At 34.2% G+C, this 23,429-nt stretch overlaps 2 protein-coding genes across 3 annotated transcripts; one reads left to right on the top strand and one right to left on the bottom strand.

The window, feature by feature from the left end:
* Nucleotides 1-1,154: 1,154 nt before the first annotated feature.
* Nucleotides 1,155-5,908, bottom strand: LOC130896604 (uncharacterized). Of its 2 annotated transcripts, none has more exons than XM_057804800.1 (8): nt 5,779-5,908; nt 5,356-5,584; nt 5,048-5,269; nt 4,896-4,990; nt 3,274-3,493; nt 2,243-3,037; nt 1,428-1,636; nt 1,155-1,350 (listed from the first exon to the last, which is right to left on the bottom strand). In XM_057804800.1, the coding sequence occupies exons 1-8, from the start codon at nt 5,784-5,786 to the stop codon at nt 1,182-1,184; spliced, it is 1,947 nt and encodes a 648-aa protein (XP_057660783.1). In that variant the 5' UTR covers nt 5,787-5,908; the 3' UTR covers nt 1,155-1,181. The 2 variants fall into 2 exon arrangements, with proteins under 2 accessions (XP_057660783.1, XP_057660784.1); XM_057804801.1 differs by lacking the exon at nt 5,779-5,908 and adding an exon at nt 5,650-5,721.
* A 275-nt stretch (nt 5,909-6,183) lies between these two features.
* Nucleotides 6,184-23,429, top strand: LOC130896603 (uncharacterized). The gene is made up of 3 exons (XM_057804799.1): nt 6,184-6,376; nt 17,520-17,668; nt 20,984-23,429. Exons 2-3 carry the CDS (start codon nt 17,526-17,528, stop codon nt 23,151-23,153), a joined length of 2,313 nt encoding a protein of 770 aa, XP_057660782.1. The 5' UTR covers nt 6,184-6,376; nt 17,520-17,525; the 3' UTR covers nt 23,154-23,429.

Here is a 23,429-nt window from a genome sequence, read left to right as displayed (position 1 = left end):
TGAAAATGAAACTAGAGTGAGATATGGGAACTTATTGAAGTGAACCCTAATTGCCGTTAGAAAGAGAAAAAATCTGTATACCATTCTTTATATCTATCTATTCTATTTTACGTAAATTAATGCCACACTCTGTATCCTTACTATTAACTCTATGATACAATATCAGAGTTCACTTCGGATTGAGCAAGCGCACTCACTTCATAGTTATTTAGTTTCATCATGAGGGTTAAAACAGTTTTCCTTTTTATTCTCCTTTTATATAATTTTGTCATTGAATTTATATTCAGTGTAAATTTGTTGTATGTTTTTACCTCTATTATTATCTAGCTTTGTCAATGAATTTATAAACTCTGTATATATTTTTTGTATGTTTACATCTCTATTGTTATCCATATTTGTCAATGAACTTATATTCTGTGTAAATATATGATACAAACGTCATTAATAAACGTATACATTGCTATTTGTTTGTTTATTTTTGTCTCTATCGTTATTAAACATAAACATATTATACAAAAATAATTGAATGTAAATATTGCTATTCATGTTTTACTGTTTTTACCTCTACTATAATCAACTTTGTCTATGATATTTTGACGTATACGTCTATCTGTTTACTGCGTTTGTCTATGTAAATTTGATGTTTTTAGCTGTTCAGTATCATTCAATAATCCATTTTAATTTCAATCTTCTTGGGTTAATTTCAAATCAAAAAAGACATAGAGCTTTTGACAGTGAAATTAAAAACGATTACACAAAGTCCGTTGTTGTTGTCTTATGTTTGACAAATCTCACTGCTCGATACGCGTTCGGCTGTATACGTTTTTGAACATCCTGAACGTTGAAAGAGAGTACTGTTTTGACTTTTGACGTTTCAATGCTAATCAGTTAGCAATTTTATTCAACTGTTGTTTATGTATATAAAATAAATAGTTCGTTTACTGTTCGGCAATCTGTAACTACGATCAAGTGAATAAATTGATCTCTGCTCGCTTTGTACCGCGATCAACATTACCGAACGCAACTATTATTGATCGTAATCTTTACCTTAATTACTCTTGGGATTTGTCTATGATATTATAGTTTCGATGACAGTGAGTGCATATTTATAGTTCTATGATTGAAAGGTGAAGGTTATGAAGTGAAAGTCGAAATTGAAATATTTCTTTATTAGACAAAATTTAAAATAAAACTAAACCATAATCAGCCTCTAGTCTTCTTTTCGCTTTAATTTGTAATACGCCCATAGGATCCGCTGGAAAAGGTAACCCTCCACTACAACTCGTAACTTCGTTATAAAATAATTTATTAGGTCCATAGTAATAACCGTAAGACATGGCATCATCGGATCTATAGTGCATATAAAAATTATCCATACAAAAACAAAATTTTCCGGTACATTCATTTATAACCTCAAAATACTATACCTTATGGCAATTTCCGTTATGTTGAGGGTACGAAACTCTTCGCTAAAAACCAATAATTCTCTCCAGCCTCCATTCGATAAATTCCACAACGCACTATTACTTTGCGAAACGAATTTGTATTTATATTTTTTTTCACGTGATTTTTGCACTTCCATATTGTATCTCATTTTTCTTTCTAATTTACTTAGATTTTTACAACTTAGCTCACACTAAAAAAAGTCACGATACAAATAAAAGCGATGTATACGAGGGAGGATTTCAGGTAAATGAAAGGTAGACCGAGTACATAATACACACTTCCAATTAAGTTAGGTTAAAGGTCAAATTATTCTAAAATAAAAATTTTGATAACGATAGAGTATGTGACAACCATGGTTTCAGCAGATTCGGTAAACGTTCTATTAGAATGCCTGTTATCAGTTGTGTGAGACTCCGAAGCGGCCCCTGCAACTGGAACCTCTGATTTTGGAGACTGACTCAAGCCGGAACTGAAGGTCGCCCCCGTTGAGTACGGCCAGCATCAGGATCATGAATAAGTTGAAAATCATGTAGGTTTGGAGGAGAATTAGAAGTTGAGGTAGGTTGCGAATCATCTCCAACAGGTTCAGGGGCAAAGTGAATCTTCTTTGGGATTCCCTATCACCGAAGCTGGTCAATGTGACGCTTTTGGTCACAGGTACTTCTAGGACCATTCTAGTATTTCCGCTCTAATGACAACTGACAGAAAAATTGTCTGTTTAACTTTGACGTGTGATTTACTTAGAAAGTGAGAACATCCGTGATAATATTTTCGCTATTTAATTGTCGATACTTACTATAAATGGTATGGAGTCTTGATTTTGAACAACATCTAATTTGAATAACATAACAACGGAAATATCACATTTATCCCATCGAAATAAAATGCATTTTTGTCTAGTATTTTCGTTGTAGTCGCGTGTACGATTCGATGATTTTTTATTATTAAAATCGAAATTTATTTTTGATACATTCGTGGTTACTTTCGACTTGTTATTAAAGAGATTGAACAATTTGGATTTATCTGGTATAAAATAATCTTTTTTCGATAAATTATCCTCAACTGGTGAAATATGATTAAATCCTTTCAGTTCCTCCAAGCTTTTGCTTTTCAAATTTCGTCCCGGATCACTTTCCAAATAATATGAATACGAAATCTGTTTGCCATTTCTTTTGAATCTAGGAAACGTCGGATCAGCTATAGTTTTATAATTTTGTCCAAGATCCAGTTTTATATCTTTATAAACAAATTTTTCGCTATCTCCAGTTGGATTTCTTCGATTAGTTTCTTCGTTATGGCAAATAGATAAAGGATTGTAGTGTACGATCTTTTTAACTTCTTGAAACGGAGTATTACAAGTTATAATTTGATTGTTGATTGGTTCTCGAGGCTTTTTATTTTTTGAAAAGTTTTTCGAAGTCGTATTATCCAAATTCAGGAATCTCGGTCGAGATTTTTTCGTTTTGGGTATTTGATTGCCCTCGTACATCGAAGAAGGTTCTTCCGGTACACTTGTGAACAGCAAAGATTGTTCCTTTTTCATTGTGAACAAAACTGAAGTGTTTTCTGGGTTTGGTATGTTTTCAGAATGCTACAAAATCGATTAAATAAAGTTTGGTTAGGTATAATGAAATATACAATCGTAAGCAAAAAAACATGAAAATGATGTTGTTTCTCGCCGTCACAGTCCAACATTATGTTCCCTAACTACTACTATTTTTTTCTGCAGACGTGTGACCGCGAGCGTGCGACTTGATTCGATTTTTTTTTGCTGACGAGTGTAGAATTTAATCGTAAAAAAATATATAAGTAAGCATACAAGATTACCTTTTTTGGAAACCCATCAGACAGTTTATTAAAAATATCACTTTTAAGCGATTCCTTGAGTAATTTCGAATATTCATTTTGAGATAAATAAACTTCGTACAAAACTACTTCTTCCGGTAACTTTATCGAAGGTTTAAAAGATTTTGCTGAACATAAAATTCCAGCATCGGTTAATTGAAGAAATTGCGTTAATGCAAAAGGAAGTTGGGAAGCTATTAACCTACAAATCCATAAGATCTGCAATATCCTTCAATTTGTAACCATAAAGTTAATATCAAAGATAGAATGGCATCTCTTTACTCGCTATTAAAATCAAAAAATTTTCTTAATTCATTGTTGTATATCTTTCAGTCTCTATCAGCAGTTAGACCCCGCTTGTATGTCTATCTTTAATATTAATTCTATGTTTGTAACATATTTGTTCTTTTAAATACATAGATAAATTATTTATCCTTCATTATAATTTGGTTCTTTATGGAATAAAATATTCCGAACTACACTAAAGCATAGATAATAAGATGAAAAGTTGGATTAGATTTATGACGAACATTAGTTGTTACGGAAAGTGGGAGTGAAATGAATACTCGTTAAAGTGTATGTCATTTGTCACATTTACGAACAAGAATATTTGATATTTGTTGATTATTATAATTAATTAATATTGCTGGAAAGAAAATAAACGTTTTTTAAGAGAAAAATGTTCAATACAATACATTTTGTTACAAATTATTTCATATAAACTGATAAGAATATCTCTTTTAAGGATTTTTTTACGAAAAAAGTGGTTAACTTCTAAGTTTTTGAACAGATTATCTAACAACACGTAAGTACCTACTATACTTTGTTTTAAAAAAATCATTACTTCTAATAACATATTATTAATTATATAGATAAAGGCGTGGATCAAATAAAAACATCAAAAAATCTTGAATTTCACCCTTATTGACTTCGTGCATAAAACAGTGTTTCACAACATTTGGTAAATGTTCGAAATGGGGTATACCCTATTTTTGATCATAAAAAGTCGAAAAATATATTTTGTTTATTGCTTCGGTGCTTTTAAGATGAAGATGATGTTTGGAAATCGTAATTTCAACATTTTTTAAGTCAATAAAAAGTCCAAAAAACGTAATTTCCCAATTTGTCTCCGAAAAAATAATTTTTTCGAAGAATGTCGCATTTTTTTCGGAAAATAAATACAAAAATGAACAATTTGAGATAAAATTTAACTAAAATATATTAAATTTTCGATTTTTTATATCCAAAAATAAGATGGACCCAAATGAAAATATCAATTTTTTGATGTTTTATGACGAAAAATGAGGTGAAACTCACTCCTGATGAGGTAATGTTGAGTTTTTTTTGGAAATCGTTTATTTTTGTATGAAATCTCCAAATAAAATACGTCATTTTTCAAAAAAATTCATTTTATCTTAGAAAAAGTATTGAAAATATTGATTTTTTGATATTTGTATGATCAAAAGTAGAGTGAAACTCACTCATAGGTGAGGTTAGGTCTCATTTATGTTTAATGTTTAAAAAAAGCATGCGCCTTATCCCTCCTCCCAACCTTGAAGATTCCACTAGGCACCCTTTGAAAAAAAACTGTTCTAAACACTTACTTGTTGTGATAGCTAATAATTCCTCCCAACACGTGCTTAGAGTTTTTACAACATTCCAATATATGTAGGGCTTGAATGAAAATATCATCAAAACCCTGAAAATCACGTTTAGTTTTGTACTTCATTTGTACTTATTCCAATTAACTCCATACCTTTGGCATGAACAGCATTGGTTTTTGTACAAGTACTTTTTCAGAAATTGATAACATTTTTAAATAATCTTTAATAATACCCTGAAGTTTTTTTGGTAAATCCTCTTTAGAGTCTGTTTGTAAAAAATGTAAATCATTATGAAAAAAATGAATCAAAGATAATAAACTTTTAGCCCAGAGTTGCAAAACCAAACTAGAAGTGTTCTTATCAGAACCCATAACCTAGAAAAATATTTCTTATAACCCTCGTAGAATAAAAATATTTTGTATTAGTGCTAAATATATCGAAAAATATTTATTAAACGTACTATAAAGAATGTCCCGTGTTGAATAATTACGAATTTTCCATTATTCAATGACATCACAACAGGTTTGGAAAATAAATTTTGCATACATTGTAATGAGCCGATGATTTGACCGCACAACGATGTTTTCTGATCATTTGACACCCATGTGGGATAAAAATATAAAATATGCTCCAAAATATCATCATCTTTTGATAATTTGGTATCATATACGAAAACAATTTGAATTTCTCTAAAATTAATTTTAAATTTCAATGAATTTGAAATTAGAAAATAATAAAATATATTTAGAAATACCGAATTTAAACCCGCAAACTTATATTAATTACTCTCATAAAAAATTAGATTATTAAAATTTTTGAGATTTTAAAATGAGTATTGTATTAAAATATTCAAACATGCTGTAGACGTAAAATGTATAATCACTTGGCCATTGTAGAATTATTTTACACAAACAAAAACACTTGTATCAATAAACGTTATAATTCAATATATAATTTTTTTTAACCCCATCACAGAATATTTAATCAATAGATGTAACAGTGTGACATGTGTCGCTAAGGGTGTGGTCGTATAAGGATACTAGAGGTTTTGAGCGTCATACACAACAGCCAATCATCGCGCTAATACAAAACTATTCTTCATGCTAACGTTGATTATAAGTGGAATTTAATTCATATCTTATCACTGTATAAATTTAACTTTGATATATTTCTGGACTTTATACAATTTCCATGAAATACTTTTACTCTAAATTTAAACCAATAATACACTGTTCTAGCTCCTGTGTTCTGAAATAGAAACTATTAGTTTTTCTATATTGGCGAAACTGTATTTCGTCCGCCATTCTTGACACATAAGTCGCCATATTTTATTATTACAGAAAAGAAGTCATCAAAACTTAATTTGTTTGGTTTTTCTTAAAAAAATTGTATAGGAGATTATGAATCAAGGAGAATTATTCAGTTTTCAGTGAAGAAGAATATATAGTCATTACTTTCAGTAACATTAAACGAAGTTCTGGGTGAGTTAAACTACAATATAACAAATAATAAGGAATCGACATTTGAGAGTCAATATTTAGTAATAATAACTCGAGTTATACTATAATTCAAAGGTATAGGTGAAATTAATTGAAAAAAATAAACACTATCATCGATTTTCTACTAGAAAATTTACTTTACCTCAGCGATATTTGTCATGTGGAATGACATGACGTTTAAAATATATGTTTCATGGATCTTTTGTTATATGACCTCAAAATTGCAGTTTTTAATTGGGTAATATAATCAAGAAGATATGTTTGTAATTATTTTATTCACGCTTGTGCCAGGTTCGGGGTCGTCGAAATATTATAATTCCAAGCTAATCACCGTTCGTGCAACGTGATAATTCAGTCTATATTCTGATCGTTTCAATCGATTTTAGAGTAAACTTCTATATGTTTTAAGTACTGAAAACAATTAAACTTGGATTCGTTATTAGAATAAAGACATTGATAATAATTGACAAACCCTTAATAATCTGTTAATCTACAATCTACTTAGTTTTAATCTACAATGCCAGATTGGATTCGATGAAATGTATTGTGCTGTTAGATATTATGCTATACTAAACATTCTCGTTATGATGTCTCTAAAATAATGGTAAAAGTTGCTAATATATGATTAAATTATGGTTGGTGTAGAAATAGTAAGCTGCTACAAGACTTTTAATCATCAGAGGAAGCGATTATTGGAGTCTGATTGAGTGAACTAAAGAAAAAAACCTCTATTTGAATCGATTTTTATTATTACAAATATTGTTATATAATTTGAAATTCTTAATTGCCTCTGTGAACAATATACTTCAAATTATTGAAAATTTATTATGGCTGAAAAATATATTGTGTTATCAATAAAATATACAAAGAATTACATAATAAAGTGGGTCTAAAACCGTGAGAAAGTGGGGGCATGAAAGTGTCATAATTTTTCATTTTAAAATGAAAAAAACTCATTTTTATGGGTAGTTCATATAGATTTACAATTTCAGATTATTTGAATGAAATAATTACCCTAAAACTTTACTTTTCTCCATGTTCTGAGAATAGACAAAATGTTTAAAATATTTTTCTTCAATGATGAATAATTATTTATTTCTTAGACATTTTGATATATTTATCCTTATAAATCGTTTTCATTTTAGGTAACTTTTGATTGAAAATTAGTTTTTTTAAGTAGGTCGAAACTTCAAATTTTTACCTGTCTTAAAAAAAACTAATTTTTAATAAGAATAGACCTAAAATCAAGACGATTTAGACACACAAAAACTATTATTAATATATATTGTAGTATTAATTGTTTTCTAACTGTTTTGGTACACATTGACGCATCTTTTGGGGGGTAAAAAATCTTTAATTCTAAAAATACCTTTAATACATGGTTTATTTGCAGGTACATGGGTCCATTTGTAACTACGAGATGGTTACAAAAGTGTTTTGTTTTTATATTGTTGCCTCTTCGATTATTAAAATCCAGATTTCTTTAATACTCACGACTCCTTTCCTTCTATGTTTTTTCACTTCTTTATAATGTTCAATTTCGTAATTTTTTCTACTGGGAATTTGTTCTCAAGGGTTTGTCTCTGTAGTGTAACAATACAAACGAGTTTTATTCTATAATTTCCTAATGATATTCTTCAAATTCAAGTTTGTGTGTTTTACAATGAAGTTTTGTTCTTTAACATACATTCAATTATGGGAATATTGTCATCAAATGATGTTTACATTGTGAATTATTATTGCAAAATCCTTTTCGATTATATATAGTATTAATATCATATTTCGTTTATTATTTATTATAAATTTCATCTCCTATTGTAGTATCTTTACAAATTTTCCAATAATTATGATTATTATACAAATATTGAGAAATTGTCTTTCAAAAAGGAAACTGTAGGTCCTAGAAGTGAGTTTATTTTTATCTAACTTAATTTATTCATCCCGAGTGTTTATAAACGTGTGAAATATGGTCTATTTCACTTTTCTCATAGATTATTATACATAAGTTTAGAAATTGTCTTTCAAAAACGAAACTGTAGATCCTAGAAGTGATTTTATGTTTATCTAACTTAATTTATTCAACCCGAGTGTCTCCAAACTTGCTGACATATTGTCAACTATGACCTAGCAGGTTTAGCTGTCGTTTAACTCTGGATTCTTGCTCCCTTGGGAGGAAGTTTTGGATTAAGGATGATTTAGGTTAGGTATACGTAGTTTGATTCGATAGGAAAATTTTTGGATGCCTTGTTAAAAAATTCAATTGAAATTTTTATGTATTAATATTTCTAAATAGAAAGGTCTTTAGGAAAAAGTATTTTACTCTTCATAAGAATCAAGAACATTAATCGTGCTTTTATGTTTTTTTGTTGGGTAGTGTAACAGTTGAAGTGATTAAAAGTGAAATTATAAAAAAGGTGGTAAGTGATAGTATCGACTATAATTTCAAAATCAATTTTTTCTTACTCCAAATTTTATTATTTGTATAGTGATTTATGGAAAACGATTAAAATTTTGTTGTACAGGTTTTTTCACTATAATTTGACCACCCAGTAAATTTTGAAACAGTACGATATACTAAAAAAAATGGTTTTCAGAAAAGTCCTGCGAATTTGACTAATTTTTTAAAAAATTATTTCGTACAATAGACAAATAAATGAAAAACTATAAGTATACGATAAAAATATTGATCAACCCCCGTATATTTAATTTAGAGAGATAAAAAGAAACTAGTAAATTTCGTGAAACTCTTGTATAACAAAATTAAAACGGGGTTTAGAACCTACTACATTTTTTTCTCATTCATTTATAGCACCGAAGTTTTCGTATTAAATATACAGTGTGTCAAATTAATAGTGTGATTTTCGTTAATATCTAATTTCAATATTAAAAATGTTTTCTTCGGTTGTATCACCTTTTATTTATCAAAATCGAAAACTCTGTATAAAAATAAACACATTTTGAATAAATTTTCGTCGTATTTATTTAAACTGAATTTGCAAAGCCGAATTATTTTATTATTATTCCTATATATAATATATCTTCTCCGAAAAAAGTGAAATATTTTCTTCTACATTCGTGATTATAACGAAATGAACAGATTTGCTGGCGACAAACTACGAGACATCCATCGACAGAGAAAAGCAAATTCGTGATTTGAAATCTAATACGAAACTTCGTACAACATCGTCTTGTTTCGACCGAATGCGGTTCAGAATAAAAGGGGGAACTCAACTTCGATGTTTATCCGAAATAATCAACGTCGAAAGTTTCCTAAAGCGAATTTTAACAGATCGTCAAATGAAAAAATTATCCTTTCGTCTTATCTTTATTATACAGAGTGAGTTTTATGTATGAAAATTTTTCTACGCAAGCGTCTTGTGGTACGGTCGGATTATGATGGTATTTACAATGTTGTCAGATCTTTCCTTTTTTCGGAGATATAACGAACGTTGTTATTTCAAATAATAATAATTTCGCAGTTGGAGTTAGATATCTACACCAAAGTTACAATAAATATTTAGGTGTCTACGATTAATTTGAATGTTTTTTAACGAAATTGGTTTAGTAAAAGATTTATTCGAATCGGGACGCAGAAAAACTGCATCAAGCGCATAAGGCCCGCGGGCCGTTTTCGGCCCTTGGGCCGTATCAATAAGACCCGCGATCGCAATGCGTCATAGAAAGAAGAATCATGTTTTTTTGGAGGTTTTATTCTTAATTCGAATGCAGGCCAACCTACGAATTCGAAATTCAGTATATGGCCCTCTGCAAAATTGAGTTTGACGCGTCTGGTCTAAAGGATTCATGTCGGGTGATCGCGGGGGCCATCCGATAAAACCAAGCCGATATTGAGTGTGGGATTCAACGAGGATTGTTACGTGACCAGTATCTCAAGTGTGGATCGTCCTCTAACAGGACACAAACATTGATGCGGTTTTTCTACGCTCTGATTTGTATAAATCTTCTACTGAATCAGTTTCGTTAAACTTTTTTACTAATTTACTGACAGTAGATCATGTTATGAGATTTCGGTTAGGATATAGATTATTAAAGATATTACACGCTTTTTGTTGACTTCTGTGACTTTAGCCTAAACGATCAATTGTGAATTTGGATAAACGTCAAATTCCGGCTGAGGTAACGCAAATTTGGCTATAAATTACGGCATTTAGTTATAGAGAATATTAAATGAAAAATAATCCTTATTTCTTAAAGATTTCGAAATATCTACAGATTGATCCGTATAAAATAACATTGTTCGTTATATTTCCGGGAAAAGTAAAGATCTGGCAACGGTGTAAATATCGCATAAACCGTTTCCGAGATAATTGAGGCGTTCCATACATAAAACTCACTCTGTATATATGAACATTTGAATATACACAGTGAATTTTTCGTGTGACAACTATCTGTCAAAAAAAATAAGTTTTAGTCGACGACTTGCTGATAATATACCGATATATATAGCGTGGATTATAAAAGCGTTAAAAAAAGACATAAAATAAGAAACAACCCTGTATATTTTTTAATATCAAAGTTTCTCGTTTTCATAAAGTGTGGTTTTATCAGATTATATAAGGTGTTTAAAAAGATATTACCATTTCTATATCGAAATTATTACGAAATCGACTTTTTTATACGGGATGAACTAAAAAGTAAACTGTCGTAAAAATTTTATTTTTTTTTATTAAATATTTCAATCTGTTAGCCTCTACGCATTTTAACAATTATTGAGACATACCTACAGGATGTCTCCTGTAGCGTTTTTTTTTATTATTTCCGCTTGAAAGGGATGGCATGCGCCATGCTTTGTTTCATAATCGAAAAAAATAAATAAATAAGTATTACACCGATATAAAATATTTAATGAAACACCTCCCGTTTCTTTTTACGTTAATTTTTACAATTTATTAGATCTTTTGATATGTTTATGTTTCTAAATGTTGATTTTAGGTCCTTTTGTATCAAAATTAGTTTTTTTTTTAATAATTTTCGAAAGATAGATAAAAACGAAAAGCCAAAACATCAATTTTATCTATCTTTCGAAAATTATTTAAAAAAAACTAATTTCAAAACAGAAAGGACTTAGAATCAAGTTTTTTCTTTCACAAATTATAATTTATTTACGAAAATTTTCGAGTTAAAAGTATATACCGTCATCAAACGATTTTTTCAAAATTTGGACCCTATTTTGAGGATTCAATCGTTATATTTTGGGCTCCCCTATCCGCCTCTGTTTTGTTTTTTTACGTAGAACACCCTGTATCTTTATACTTTTGTATTTTTTTTGTCTAAGGGAAAACTAAACAGCTGACGTTTTTCAAAAAGACCGTCACCAAACCCGAAAAATTTTGTTTTAAATTACCCGCAAACACTCGCCAATTTTTTCGCTTTATACAGTGTGATTTCAATTTAAATCGAATAAAATCGACATCGAGCAACTCTAGATTTTGTCTTTGTAACGTTTTAAATAACATTAATGACAATATGTCTTTGGATATTTGACTTTTCCTTGAAAATAACAAAAAATTATGAAAAATTACTACAGTAAATAACAGCCGTTATACTGTATACCAAATTTGGTGTTTTTAAGTTGAAATTTAGGTTTTTTTTTCAAATTTTGGACCCTATTTTGAGGATTCTCGTAGATGCCACTTTGTATAGAAGTAAATTGTCTTCAGTCGTTATATTTTGGGATCCCCTATCCGCCTCTGTTTTCTTTTTTTACGTACAACACCCTGTATATGTATACTTTTGTATTTTTCGAGCCAACATCGCTAATTTTCAACTTTTAAATAACAAAAATTGAAGGTTATAATTTTGTTTAATGTACAGTACAGTACAATGACGATTCATCGGTTTCTTGGACGGGAAAATGATTTTCCGGTACAGTTATTTATATTACGTCATATTTCAGATGTCAAATGTCAAAATTTTTGTGTTTGGCGTTGATACTCGTACAAAGAAAACTGTTTTACCGTTTGTTTAAGTGTTGGTGAACATCATTATTTACGTTTAAAAAATAATTAACGAAAACAAAGAAAAGTTACGTACACAATTATATCGAAGACGCGATCTCACACTGGGAGAAAAGTAACTGGCAAATATTATGCTGGCACGTTTTACTGTCCTCGATTCTTGTCGAAATTTTGGCAAAATTTTTACGTAATTTATTATAATATTTTCGAATTTTTTGTCTTAACATTGGATTTGAAAAGAAAAAACAATATAGTCTAGTAAAAGAAGTTCTGAAATTTGATTTTTTGTACTTATGACTGAATTTATGTAGGAAAAATTGTACAAATGCGTAAAAAAGTGTGGGCGGACTAAAAAAGATTTCAACCCCCAGGGAAGGGAGTGGAAAAACCTACGATTTTTCAGTTGTAAAGCATAAAATTTTAGGCCTACCTTACCTAGACTATAACTCACCCTTGAGACGGTTAATAGTATAAAAAATGTCAACTTTTTGGTAATTTTATTGAAAATTATAAATCGTGGAGGAAAAAATTAAAAAGTTAACCCTAAAATTTTATGCTGTACAATTTTTCTTGAAAACTAGTTTTAGTTTTCATACCCTTCATATTTGTGGGGGCCTCATAGGCCCGACGTGTCCAACTTGACGTTACCAAAGTCCGATGTCCTTTGAGAACCCTTTGGGCAGGTTGTGGGGTTCGCCCAGGTATTTAAACCCCATTTTTTCTACTATTTACAAATAATTTCAGCCAGAGTTAAAAAAAACTGGATTCATAGTATTTCTAACTGGACTAATATGGGGCATCTTTCTCTACATACAGGATGTTTCTCAATACGTACCACAAAAACGAAAAAAAAAACTAACACTCAGTTTTCCTCGCCATCATTTATGGAGGAAAGATCCACCGTACGTCTACACTACTATTATTTACAAATACAAAAGAAATAAATTACTAAAAGATGCGATTGTCGTTTATTAAGATTAACCTTATTTCTATTGCTTTCACACGTTAAACGAAAAGACTATAATTGAACCAATTCTCGAAGCATTTTTTCCATTCCGATTGAGGCGCCTCCAAAATATGCGATTGAACGCACCAGGAGTAGAAAAACCATGAAATCTCAATGCCAAACGGCGGATAAACCATAAATTCTATGTTCAAAAACGTTTTTAGTTCATGCAACATGCGTTTTATTGTAATATTTTTACCAAAACAAATGTTCTAAGTTTCTGAGTACGTTCACACGTCATACTTGCGTCAGATTTGACATATACACATCAGAGAATTAAGTAACGACCCTCGTATTTATATTATTTCTTTTCACACACCATAGTTGAATAAATAATAAAAATATTGTACGTAAAGGACAATAAGGATCGAGTTTGACGATATGTCAATTGGTTGCTCTATGCTCTTAATTCTAAACCCAACGATGTCTTCCCCAAATTATATTTATTTTTACGTATTTTTGGCATATACTAAAAGATATTTTTTACTATAAAGAATTTTATGTATCTCCAAATTTTATTGAGAATGCGATGCAGCGAAACAACCGAAACTTCTGGATGATTTGCAGCTAAGTTTACTCACCAAAGTATCAAGTAATTGCAACTAGTAATCTCAAACTGATCGTGCGGCTTCTATATGCGAAACAGATTTAATACTAAACTGTTCTCCTAAACCACAATTTCACCCCCGAAGAATATGCGACACCGATTGACACAAACATTTCAACTTCATTATCTATGTTGTTAGTTATATTTTTTTTTTTTTGGTAAAAACGATCGTAAACAATGAAAAAATGATTATAATTAACAGTAAAGAATCGATTAATGTTTGCAATATAGAATTTAAGTGCGGGCTAATCCATTTCGACATTATGTACTACCGAAACTACAAGACGTGCCTGCCCAAACCATCCAAGAACTTCCTCCAAACTCCTCGTTATATTTTATGCAACACTGCGCCAATGTTTATCAAAATCTTCCATAGAACTCGTCCTCTTCTATATCTATGAGGATGTATTGAAAAATTCTTAGCCTACTGTAGAACCAAACAAAATGTCAAAAGACCTTTCAAAAAAAAAATGGTGCAAACCAGACCTCCACAGCCTTCATTACCACCTCGTTGGAAGAAAATTTACGACCTTTTAAACCTTTTTTTCCGTTGAGGAAATAGATGATGGTCGAACGGAGCCAAATCTGGTGAATAAGGGGGGGTGTTATAGTAATTCGAACCCTAAATCACGAATTTTTGTGCGGGGTCGTTGTCCCGCAAAAACAAACCACCTTTGGATAGCTTTCCGCGTCTTTTCTCTTCAATTTTTTCCCGAAGTAACGTCGACTAGTAATCTCCAGTTATTGTTCTACCCTTATCCAAAAAATCAATCATGATTACTCCATGGCAATCCCAAAATCCTGAAGCGAGAAGTTTTCCAATAGATTTTTGGACACGAAACTTCTTAGGTCTTGGGGGACCAGAGTGTCGCCATTCCATCGATTGTTGCTTTGTTTCTGGATCGTAAAAATGTACCCAAGTCTCATCCATAGTAACAATTCGATTTAAGAAGTCACAGATCGAACGCGATGCTTCTACCCTTGCGTGCTTTTGGTCAACATTCCAACATTTGGGGATCCGTTTTACAGCAATTTTCTCATGTCCAAATTGACGTTTTATCCGTTTTAGTCCAATTCGAAGGTCTGATAAAATCATTTCATGGAATGCATCGATATTTTCGGGGACTGACACAGAAACTGGCCGCCTTCCCGATCGGACATCATCTTCAATGGAAAATTTACCTCTTTCGAAGCTTGCAGTCAAATTTTTCACGAAGGACATTGATCACCAAGGTTATTAAGCGTATCTTCGTAAATCTGCTTACCTCTTAACCCTTTTAACTGGTCTAGACCAACTAGATATCAATTCATCCGTCCAGTTAACGTGGCCTGGTGTTAATTTGGTGCCAGTGCCTTTTCGATATTCAAGGTTAGCTGCTCTAAAGCTTTTATTGAACTTTAACACCAGTGAGGTCCCGATGACAATGAATCAATCATCTCCCCTTCGGATCCGCGTCTTTGATGAAAGTTATCAATCTCTTGGTAACCACGGTAAACCCTGGAAACAACAGGCTGGCTCATGTTCAGCGCAAATGGGATAATCGCTTGAGAAGCTTCATGTTGCGTTTAAGGATGTGGTCGTCCCACAAAACGCCCATAGGAAACTGAAGCGTAACAAAATGGCAAGTGAAAAAGTAATGAAGAGAAAGCGTGCGGCGCGATTCTCCGCGCGACTAGTATAAACCTGTTCATGCGCTACGCGCTGCCCATTTCGTTCTAAATGAATCTCTAGTTTAGATAAATTTTTTGAAACTGGAGAGTCAGGTAAGCGCTGGATACTGCATTAAGCTAGATTTAAACCATTCACGATACTTCGAGATGATTTCGTGGTTCTCGCCAAATCATCGGCGTTCCAATTTTAAAGGCGTACCATCCTGAAAAATATACCTTCCAGAACAAAAAAATTGACTGTCTCAAAGAAACATCCTATCAATATTTACTGATCCTTCCGCTGGTCCAAATAACACCTTCCAATCGATTTTCCATGAACCGAAAAAGTTTCTGCACTCGATCTTGTTTGATGCTATTATATTATCAAATTAGCGCGGTTTTGAGGTCCCAAATCTAGTATTAGCATCAAGGATGAAGCGTAGGGAACGACGTAATCTCCTAAAAACTCTTCTATGAATCGGTTTGCCGTAAATCCCTCCGCTTCATCAATAGAAACAAACTCGGTTTCGGCTTCTCCAAACCAACCAGGAACCTCCTCCAAAAGCGCCACGTTTTCTTTTATGCACCACAGCTTGTTCTCTGGCAAATCTTAGAAGGACTGCTCGGTGTACTGGGGTTAATTTGGGGCCAATCTTTTTGCTCAAAGTTAGCTCCTCTCCAGCCAGTTGTTTGACTGTAAAAACCAGTAATATTGAAATATTTTATGTTATTTGGAAGCTTATACTATTAATTTTATATTACGAGGCATATTTTTTAATTAAGTACAGTTTTGGAATTACCGTGCAAAGCCTGTACCTTAATCTAGTACCCTCCTCATAAAATTCTGCCGCCCGACTTGTTAACCACTGTATCACAACTATTTTGACTTCGTTATCGTCTTGAAGACGCTGACCGCCCAGGTGTTTCTTCAACTAGATCAGGGCTGCAGGGAGGATGATCTAGAGCTTCCGATTGAAAAGATTTGGTGCAGCAAAACGATACCCTTGCTGCATTGACAGCAAAACTCCTTTTCTGTCCAAAGAAATTGTGCACATGATTTTCCGGGCATAAATTGTTTGCTCAAACTTCGCTTTTTTGGGTGATGATCACTCATAACGTTTTTTTCCGTAAACTTGACAGATCTCACGATGAAGATCGATCGGTTTTACGCTTTTAACATTGAGAAATCGTATAACGGCCCGTATTTCACAATCGGCGGGACTCACGATTGTCGGAGGCATCTTAAACACTCAGTTAACAATGTACACAATGTTCAGAATCAGTAAACTCAGTAAACAATGAAGAATCAGACTGTAATGGCGTCAGTGCGTAGCTAAGAGATGTAGGTGCGCATGTGCGAAACGCCGACCTTGGGATTGCGGCGGCGGAATCGCAAAACGGTACTTAGTTAAAAAATATGCCGCGTATTAATAAAAATACAATTTCGTGTTCAGTATTTTTGTCAAAGACTTGTTTAAACAACGATTGACAACGTAAAAAGTTTAGATATCAATTAATATAATAAAAAGAACAATTTCCAAAAAAAATTTGAGGTTAATTTTGACGAAACCAAGTCATGAATGAACAGCGGCGACGTACAAAGAGTTAAACTAGTGTAATTGATTATATTTAAGCTGATATTTTATATAAACATGACCGTAGTTCTTTTATGATTTATATCGATCGAAAAAGTATCGATACTAATCGAGTCTCGTCGAAATTTTAATGGAAAAATGGATTCCGACCCAGCTTCGCGTCGTAACTCTGATGTACTCGTCAACGGTCGTCGCACCAAAAAAGTTCTTTTAGAAAAAGTCTTGTTGTTATTACTTGTCAGTGAGGTAATTTGTTCGGTGGCTACAAGGTGATTTTTTTTACTTCTAGATTACGATGAGTGTTATTATTAGACTTCAAAATTTACCTTGGTCGGCAAATGCGTTAGATATAAGACAATACTTCAGTGGTCTCGGAATACCGGAAGGAGGAGTTCATATTGTTGGAGGGGAACTCGGTGACGCTTTTATAGCTTTCAGGTACAAAAAAATTAATCGTTTGAGGTACGACGACAACGCGGCTCGTCGGTTTGTCAGGATAAAAAAACTAATCTCTTAATAGAGAGGAAACCCATATATGCAAATCATTTTAATCAAACAGATTCAGTAAATTCTCCCTTTAAAATTGGGGAGATTAATCTTTGGAAATTTTTTCAAGTAAAAACCAAACACTAGAGGATAAACCCTATTGGAGATACGTAAAGACGTACCTTGGTAGCTAATTCCACAGGTTTGCACTTCTCCAAAGAAATGAGTCCCATCAAATTGATTTTCTGGTCGAACTCGGTGTTAACGAGCCACGAATAGGTTTGTGCAGCTCGGAAGAGCATTTGCCGTGGTAGTATCGGGAAAACAGAATCGGGTCCGCGACATTTTTTGCTCTAAGCCGTACAAGTTTTTTACTAACACCAAATGGGGGAGCAATATTCAAAAGATGGACTAATCTGGGTCTTGTTAAGCTTTGACTAAATCGTCTACGTGACTATGGACCAAATCCTGAGATACTTTGTAATAATAGCACCGTGGAACTCAATCAGATGGTGATCTGTTGCTTCCTAAGGCTTCTGGTGGTTCATTGGAACGCTATTTTGTCGAGTAAATCGTTGACGTACAGGAGAAAGATAGTAATTGACAAGATGGATCCTTGTGGAACACCAGCGTTGACTTTAAATCTTCCTGATAATGTATCCATCGATAGCGATCAGGATGGATCGATCTTTAAGGAAGCTACTAAGCCAGTCGATATACGAGGTCAACAAAAGCCTTTGATACGTCCAGTGGTTATTGCTCTGGATTTCCCCATCGTTCTCTACAGTTTCAGTCCATAGCGACAAAGACCAGGAGATCTCTGGTTGATTTATGTTCGCCGAAGATGTTGGCAGACTCAATATATCTCAAAATTTACTGGTTAACGACTTTTTTCATGACCTTGGAAATGGCCGGGACTAAACCCATCGGGTGGTAGTTGTTAGGAAATCGGCGGCTTCTAACCAACAGTTTGAGGTGGAAAATGAGTATTTGGTAATGATTTTTTATACATTTGAACCCTCGTAGGCGTTTCAAGAATTTGCTTAACAGAAAACTATTATCTTGAAACGCCTGTCAAAGCTCTACATCTGTCAAAATTCGTCCATTTACGTCCGAGATACAAAATTATAATTTGCATATTTGGGTTTCCTTACATAATATACAAAAAAATCTTGAAAGGATAAGGATTTATATGAGTTGAAAAAAAAACTATCGAGACATTTTCTTTTCAATTATTTCAAAATATTTTTTCATCACACCTCGTACTATTTGTGCGTTATAAACATCAATATTTTTGAGCAAATTTAAATATATAGTGCGATACAAAAAAATCTTTAATTTATTTCTAACGAAAGTTAATCCAGTTTGAAATTAGTTACTACGCAAAAGTTATAAACTGATTCAGTAAGATTTCGTCGTGTTATACGAGAGTCATTTTCGAAGTAAGAACCGCGCATACTATCAAATAATTTGTCATAATTCCATTCGTCAACCCCATCGACCATAAATTACCTTCAATTAATGTATCTTTTCACAAAAGTCTAGAAATGCCTTAGTAAAAACGAATTATAAGTCAGTTGTTGTCGAATCACGTCAAGCTGCCTCGCAGATGATTTGACAGACTGCCCATTGCAGTAGACATTACAAAAGATCGCGTGGGTCATAATCCGCATGAAATTTTGGACGGGAAAAAAACTATGGGTATGATTGGGGTCACGTTTACTCGTTCTACTCTAGAGCGAGACTACTCTATAACTGCTTAACCGCGATCCGAAGAATTTTCCTGCCAGTCCGTGGTAGATGATCAAGTAACAGAAGAAAATTCTGTCCTATTGATGGAAAAGATGAGAATCACGGTTTTCTGGGATTAACACGTTGGTTTGTAGACGAATTCAGAAAATCTACTTCTAGACTGTTTCCGTTTTTGGTTCTTTTGGCGATCTAGCGATATCCGAAGGATTTTCCTGGCGGTAGACGAAACGTGGATCCACTAGTACACACCAGAGATCCATAAAAAGTCTGTCTCTTCCAGATTGTCACCGTATTCGATCTTGTCAGATGTTCCTAGTAGCACCTATCGACTAAAACCTTTTGTCTCTAGTAGTTTCGGCCCTTTCCTCTGAACCTTTTCAAAAACCTCTCAGATGAACTCCAATCTAGTCTATTTACTGTATACATAAAGTTTAAAGAAAACCACGTCGGTTACGAAGTATTTTCTGGACCAGCGATCTCCTCCGCTTCGTTTTAAAGAGTTTATTCAGGTGAAATATAATTTGATCTCATTTCCTGATGCCCGAAACCCTCAGACTTTGAACTATCCTTTTTGTAAAATCGTTTTGTTCAAAAATATCGTTTCTTTCTTTGGCAAGGATCAGCGCATCCTTTCCATTCGAAAATCTCTTCATAAGACCTCATGGAATCATACATCGGCTACCTGGAGAAAGGTAAAACGACGGCCGGGAAGCCGTCGAGCACTTAGAGCCGATCAGGAGCTTTGGCTTGAACCCTTTGATGTCGTTAAACAGGTTGTGAGGTTCGTCTAGGTGTTTAAACCTCACAGATAACGCGAACTGTAGTTTCCATGCACCAGCGGCTCTCCGGATCATCCGTGATGACGACTTAGATGGCAGTGTCCGGTCATTAGTCTGATTTCGCGCCAATTTAGCTGGAGCAGTTGTTTGGTGAGAGACCAACGGGGGTCCTGAGCCTTCGCTTGTCTCCATCCATCTCTGCCTGTTGAGAGACGTGATGAAGACGCTGTTGGCCACACCAAGGATGGATTTTGGACCCGTTGGTGGGTTCGACGATCCCAGTTTGGCGAGTGAGTCCGCTTCGTCGTTGTCCGAATGATCAGACACCCAAACGATCTGAATCTTGCAGCCATTATTCACCAGATTTTGAAGGACTCTCTTACAGTCCTATAGCATACCTTTTCGGCTGAAATTAAACAGAATTTTTGGGCGTTTAAACTGCCCTAGACACCGTATTTTCCATATTTAGCTTCTTGGGGCTTAGAATTGTTTCTAAACTTGATAAGGTCGCACAAATTTCAGTTGAATGGGGGGTGCGAGCAACGCTAAATCTAATGCAAGAGAAAAATATCGAAAAATAAATGTTTTGACAGTTGTCTACGTTCATATTATACGAGTAACGTACATAAATTCATCATGAAACGGTTCTTACTTAAAAAATGAACCTCGTATACGATACGATATCGAAAACGAAGAGTATCGATTAGCGCGTAACGACGTACTACGTTTGTTTCAGTACTGACGAAGATGCGCGTCAAGCGTTCATGAGAAACAATGGCAAAATCAAAGAAGTTCAAATTACTCTTATGCTCAGTTCGCGTACCGAAATGCAACGCGTCATCGAGCAAGCGCGTTCCCAATCGTACGCGGCATTCATGCAACCGGTGCCGAGCGCCGTTCCACTACCCGCCGCCGTTCCCACCCTCATTCCTCCGGTAGTAGAACCTAAGAAAGACGGCAAAGAAAAAAATGATAAAAGAGAGAGCCGCAGGAGATCCAGATCGAAATCGAGAGACAGAAAAGATAGATCGAGGGAACGGCGACGGCATCGTAGAAGTCGATCTAGATCGAGAGATCATAAATCGAGCCGACGAAGAGACAGAAGTAGAAGTAGGGGAAGATCTCGTTCTAGAGATCGTAAAGGGAAAGAATATCGTCGACGTTCAGAAGAGCGAATCGCCAATACAGTACAAAAGGATCAGAAAAAGAACGTTTCGGAAATATGGGCGAAAAATAACATCGAAAGAACATCGCAACAACAAAATCAATCGAATAGAATAGCGGAAACAAACAATTTTCAAAATCCCAACAACGGAACCGTTTTTAGATCCAGTTGGCCGCCGAATAACAACCCCGACGATCATTACCAAAACAACCGAAATTTCGATAATTTCCAAAATCGATTCCAAAGAAATCTACCGAATCAAAGGATTGGAAATCGAGTCGATAACGATCCTACTATGAATTGTAGCATCGCCCTCGAGCCGTTCTACGGCGGTTACGGTGACGTGAGAAGATTCTTCCACGGTATGTTTATCAGCGGAAACGGCATCAAATTCATAAACGATTTCAACGGTAGAAGCACCGGCGTCGTTTACGTGCGATTTTCAAATAGGAAATTCAAAGAAGAAGCTCTCCGGATGAGCGGAGAAATGTTGAACGGCACCGCCGTAGTCATCACTCATATCGACGACGCCGAATTCGACGAAGCCACCGATCGATACAACCCGAGAAAAATCGACAACGGCGACGAAAATATCAATTTCAGAAGTAAAAACATAACGAAATATTTCAATCAAACTAACGAAGTCGAAGTCGTGAAAAATTTCACGTGTCTAACCGTCGACGATCTACCGACTTATTGCAAAGAACAAGATATCTTACACATGTTCTCCCAACACCCTCTAGTAGCCTTAATACTAACCACGAAAAAGAAAGGCGGTTACATAGCCTACGTTAAATTCAGTAGTCAGGCCGTGGCGAAGAAAGCCTCGGAAGAAAAATCCCTCCATATAGTCGGCGGTAAACAAGTAACCGTCCTACCGTGCAAAGACGAAGATTTCGACGAAATCAACCGACAACACGAGGTCAATATCAATAGTACGAAAGCCGATGACGTCGGAACGGATTGTCTGAGCGTATCGCGCTTACCGGAAAAAACCAACGACAAAGATATCGCCGATTTCTTCTCCGACATCGGCGTTATACCGACGAAAATCCACCTGATGAGCAACAACCTCGGTTTCACCGGTCAAGCCTACTGCGAATTCGCTAACGTGGAAGAAGCGTCGCGCGCCGCTAGAAAAAACGAAACTTCCCTCGGAGAATCTTCCGTATCCGTCGTACCCATCCAACGAACGGAAATGGAAACTATTCTAGGAACCACCGTACCGGCACCCGAACCCGAAAATACCGAAGAAACCGACGATAAAACTGTCCCGGAAGAAAAAGCTACTCCGAAACCGGTTCTACCGCTGTTGTCCAACATTATCAATCCTCCGAACTCGTTGAATTTCATCTCGCCGGATAACCACCACCACTATTATAATCACAGAGCGCCGTTTCCGTTCCGGCCGTTCGATAACATGAGAGGACCGAGGTTTTCCGGTCGGAATATGGCGTTCAGGCCGAGGAAAGAACCGTCGAAAGACATATTCGACGATGTACCGCCCGGGTGTACCGTCTTTATGAAAAACGTTCCCTACAAAGCGAATACCAACGACATTTTGAACTTTTTCGAAGGGTACAATCACACCAACAACGTCAGTAGACGGTATAACGCCAATAATACGCCGAGCGATGAGGCGAAAATTATATTTTTCGACGCGGAAGAAGCGACGCGGTGCGTTAGGGAATTGAATAAACAAAAAATTTGGGATCGACAGATTTTTCTGAGGCAAGAATAGAAACGAAAAAAAAAAAAAACGTTTACGTTTCCGTGTGAGAAAATTTCGTGGAAGAGCCGACCAAAGACAAGATTTTTTTACGAGATGGTGCATTAGTTTTTGTTCAAACGATATTTTCAATCGGGACTGAATATTTTTATTTGTTGTATAATTTTCGAGCTAGACTCGGTATAAATATTTATAAGCGATTCATTGGTTATAAATATTTTCATTGCGCATGATCGTACTAAACAAATTTTATTTATATAATGTCAATAAAATTTATCATAATGATAA

The sequence above is a fragment of the Diorhabda carinulata genome, chromosome 7, assembly GCF_026250575.1.
Source record: "Diorhabda carinulata isolate Delta chromosome 7, icDioCari1.1, whole genome shotgun sequence".
NCBI classification, from domain to species: Eukaryota; Metazoa; Arthropoda; class Insecta; order Coleoptera; family Chrysomelidae; genus Diorhabda; species Diorhabda carinulata.
Note: the sequence above shows the minus strand (reverse complement) of the source record. Positions and strands in the feature narration are given on the sequence as shown.

Excerpts from the sequence above, each read along its gene's own strand:
- LOC130896603 (XM_057804799.1), top strand. The coding sequence starts at position 17,526 with ATGAGTGTTATTATTAGACTTCAAAATTTACCTTGGTCGGCAAATGCG. Across the intron at positions 17,669-20,983 it reads GACGCTTTTATAGCTTTCAG|TACTGACGAAGATGCGCGTC; the intron begins GTACAAAAAAAT and ends CGTTTGTTTCAG.
- LOC130896604 (XM_057804800.1), bottom strand. Across the intron at positions 5,270-5,355 it reads AACACGGGACATTCTTTATA|GTTATGGGTTCTGATAAGAA; the intron begins GTACGTTTAATA and ends ATATTTTTCTAG. Across the intron at positions 4,991-5,047 it reads CAATGCTGTTCATGCCAAAG|GGTTTTGATGATATTTTCAT; the intron begins GTATGGAGTTAA and ends CGTGATTTTCAG.